Source organism: Belonocnema kinseyi, chromosome 6 (assembly GCF_010883055.1).
Source record: "Belonocnema kinseyi isolate 2016_QV_RU_SX_M_011 chromosome 6, B_treatae_v1, whole genome shotgun sequence".
NCBI lineage: Eukaryota > Metazoa > Arthropoda > Insecta > Hymenoptera > Cynipidae > Belonocnema > Belonocnema kinseyi.
The window spans coordinates 47,911,422-47,913,755 of NC_046662.1; the positions used below are offsets into that span (position 1 = coordinate 47,911,422).

At 30.8% G+C, this 2,334-nt stretch overlaps 1 protein-coding gene across 1 annotated transcript in view; it reads left to right on the forward strand.

Annotated features, from left to right (window-relative positions):
* LOC117175372 overlaps positions 1 to 1,768 on the forward strand; it is a 47,258-nt gene extending 45,490 nt beyond the window's left edge. Inside the window, exons 4-5 of the mRNA XM_033365081.1 lie at positions 1,321 to 1,387; positions 1,485 to 1,768. Coding sequence (XP_033220972.1) covers positions 1,321 to 1,387; positions 1,485 to 1,768 — 351 coding nt within the window. The remainder of the gene's footprint in view (positions 1 to 1,320; positions 1,388 to 1,484) is intronic.
* Positions 1,769 to 2,334: the final 566 nt, after the last annotated feature.

The following is a 2,334-nucleotide window of genomic DNA, read 5'->3' on the forward strand; positions in this document are numbered from 1 at the left end:
GAGGATTGCGATTTGATAACGATCAAGATGTTGAGGAATTCGTGCGCAATTGGTTGATGACTCGACCTCAAAGTTTCTACGAGCAAGGAATTAACAAGCTTCTAAAACGCTGGAAAAATGTGTAGAGCGTGAAGGAGACTATGTAGAAAAATAATCAATAGTATTTTTGTATTGTTTTATAAATAAATAAATATTAAAAAAGAATTCCGGTTAATATTTGATTCACCCTCGTATATAGTTTATGAATAAATTAAATTAGTTTGAAAATAATGCAATTTTTGAGATGGCTAATCTAAAGTATAAACAAATATATAACATATAACTTGCAATATAGAAGAAATACTCAGAAATATGGATAAAATAACCTCTCAATGTACCTGAGGAATTGTACCTTTTAACGCGAATGAAATGAAGTATCATCACCTAAGGAGAAATAAGAATATTGTTTTCGGGATCAGAGCAGAAATAAATAAATGCAAAATATCGATATCATATGCTGTATTATGATAATATCCGTCTTTCTTTACTTTATTGACACAACCGTCAGCTGCACGTGCAATTATCATACCATAGAGACTATATCTGTATTAATAATTAATCTAATTTTTAACTAAAACTTTGCGTGACTTTCTATTTTTAATTGTTTAAAAATGTGGAAATTAATTAGTAGGTTATATTTATAATGACAGCTACCTTGCACACATAATAAAGTACACTCACCAATATTTATAATATAAAGTACACTTACCAATATGTATAATGCAAATAATGTAACTTTAGCTTGCACGAAAATATTTATCCGCTCCGGATTGGCGTATTAGATTCACTTTTAAATTTGTATTTTCAATAGAAACACCACTACAATTTTCACAAAGTTAATCTTAACACGACGCGCTTTCACAAACGGATAACTTCAGTAGTGTCCGCTTCTTGCACTTTATTTGAATATTGAAAACTTTCACAGGTATTGACATGGATTTACAATGTAGCCATAATTCATGATTTCAAATCTTTTGAGTGAAGACCGAGACGCTAACGGTTGCTATGGTAACCAAGATGGCTAGAAGTGGTGGAGTGCAAATGGGGACGAAATTGGGGGAGCTGATGGCTAGACCTTGCATTCTTAGATCATGCCCTATTCCATGATGTACCCATGATAAAACTCAGTTCGGTTAGTGACACCGAAAGCGACAGTTTGAAAGTTCGATTTGTGCCTTTTAGACCCCTGTGGGGTAACAACGTTACAAAAATTGATCTGGAGAGAACCACAAAACGTGAGTAAATTATCTATTAACATGTTGTATTTTCTTCATGTTATAGACATTTCTCACCGGAAACATCCATCGCCAGAGATTGATCGTGAAGCTAGGCCTCTTGAATATCACAGGTAAAAAATCATATATTTGTAACAAAAAGTACAATAATATGATTTTCCAACTGAATTTTTAAATTTAAAGTTAATGTTTTCCTGATTTTTATTTTAGATTTGAGTTTTGAGTTAGTGAAACCTCTTTTGCGGAGACGTTTAGAACAGCCGAGAATTCGTGCTCCCTTGCGTATGCAAATAGAAGAATTTCTCACGTACGATGAGATTCCCGAAGTTGAAGATCCTCGTGATTTCATCGCTGATAATAAATTAGCAAAGCACACGCGATGTGAATATTATCATCATTCTTTTGATCGAAAAACGTGGTACAAATGTCTGCGTTGTAATAGAGCCATGTCTCATGAACACACAGCGAAACTGTGTCAATATTGCGTACACTGAAATAAGAATTGTATTTCCGAAAATTGAATAAACTAACTGTTTTTAATGCATTTTCTTGTTCTTTTTTTATATCATTTTATACATACTGCATGATTTTGACTCAAATAATATTTTTACAGGTTTTTCAATTTTTCGCAATTTTCACATAATAAAATAATCATACTTTTTGGAAAAAATAATTGCATCACCTATATCATCTAAAATGACGACTCTCTATCTTTTGAAATCACTCCATATAAACACTTTTATCGTCATCTAACTTAGATTTACATTATTTTGAAAAAAAGATTAGCTAAGATTTTTTAAACCAATTTTTTTTTCGTAATTCTGATACAACTTTCACAATTTTCATTTTACAGTTTTTCTTCTAACAGAGTCGTTTAGAGCACAAAAAAAACTTTTCAGTAAAAACAAATTTGACTTTAATTGACCGATTTGTTGCTGAGATACAAGCCTGAAGATAGTTAATTGATTGTTAATTGATGAACTATTAATATAATTATAAATATTGCAAACAATTTAATTAATCATTAATTCATATTTTATTAATTATTTTCTGAAAATTT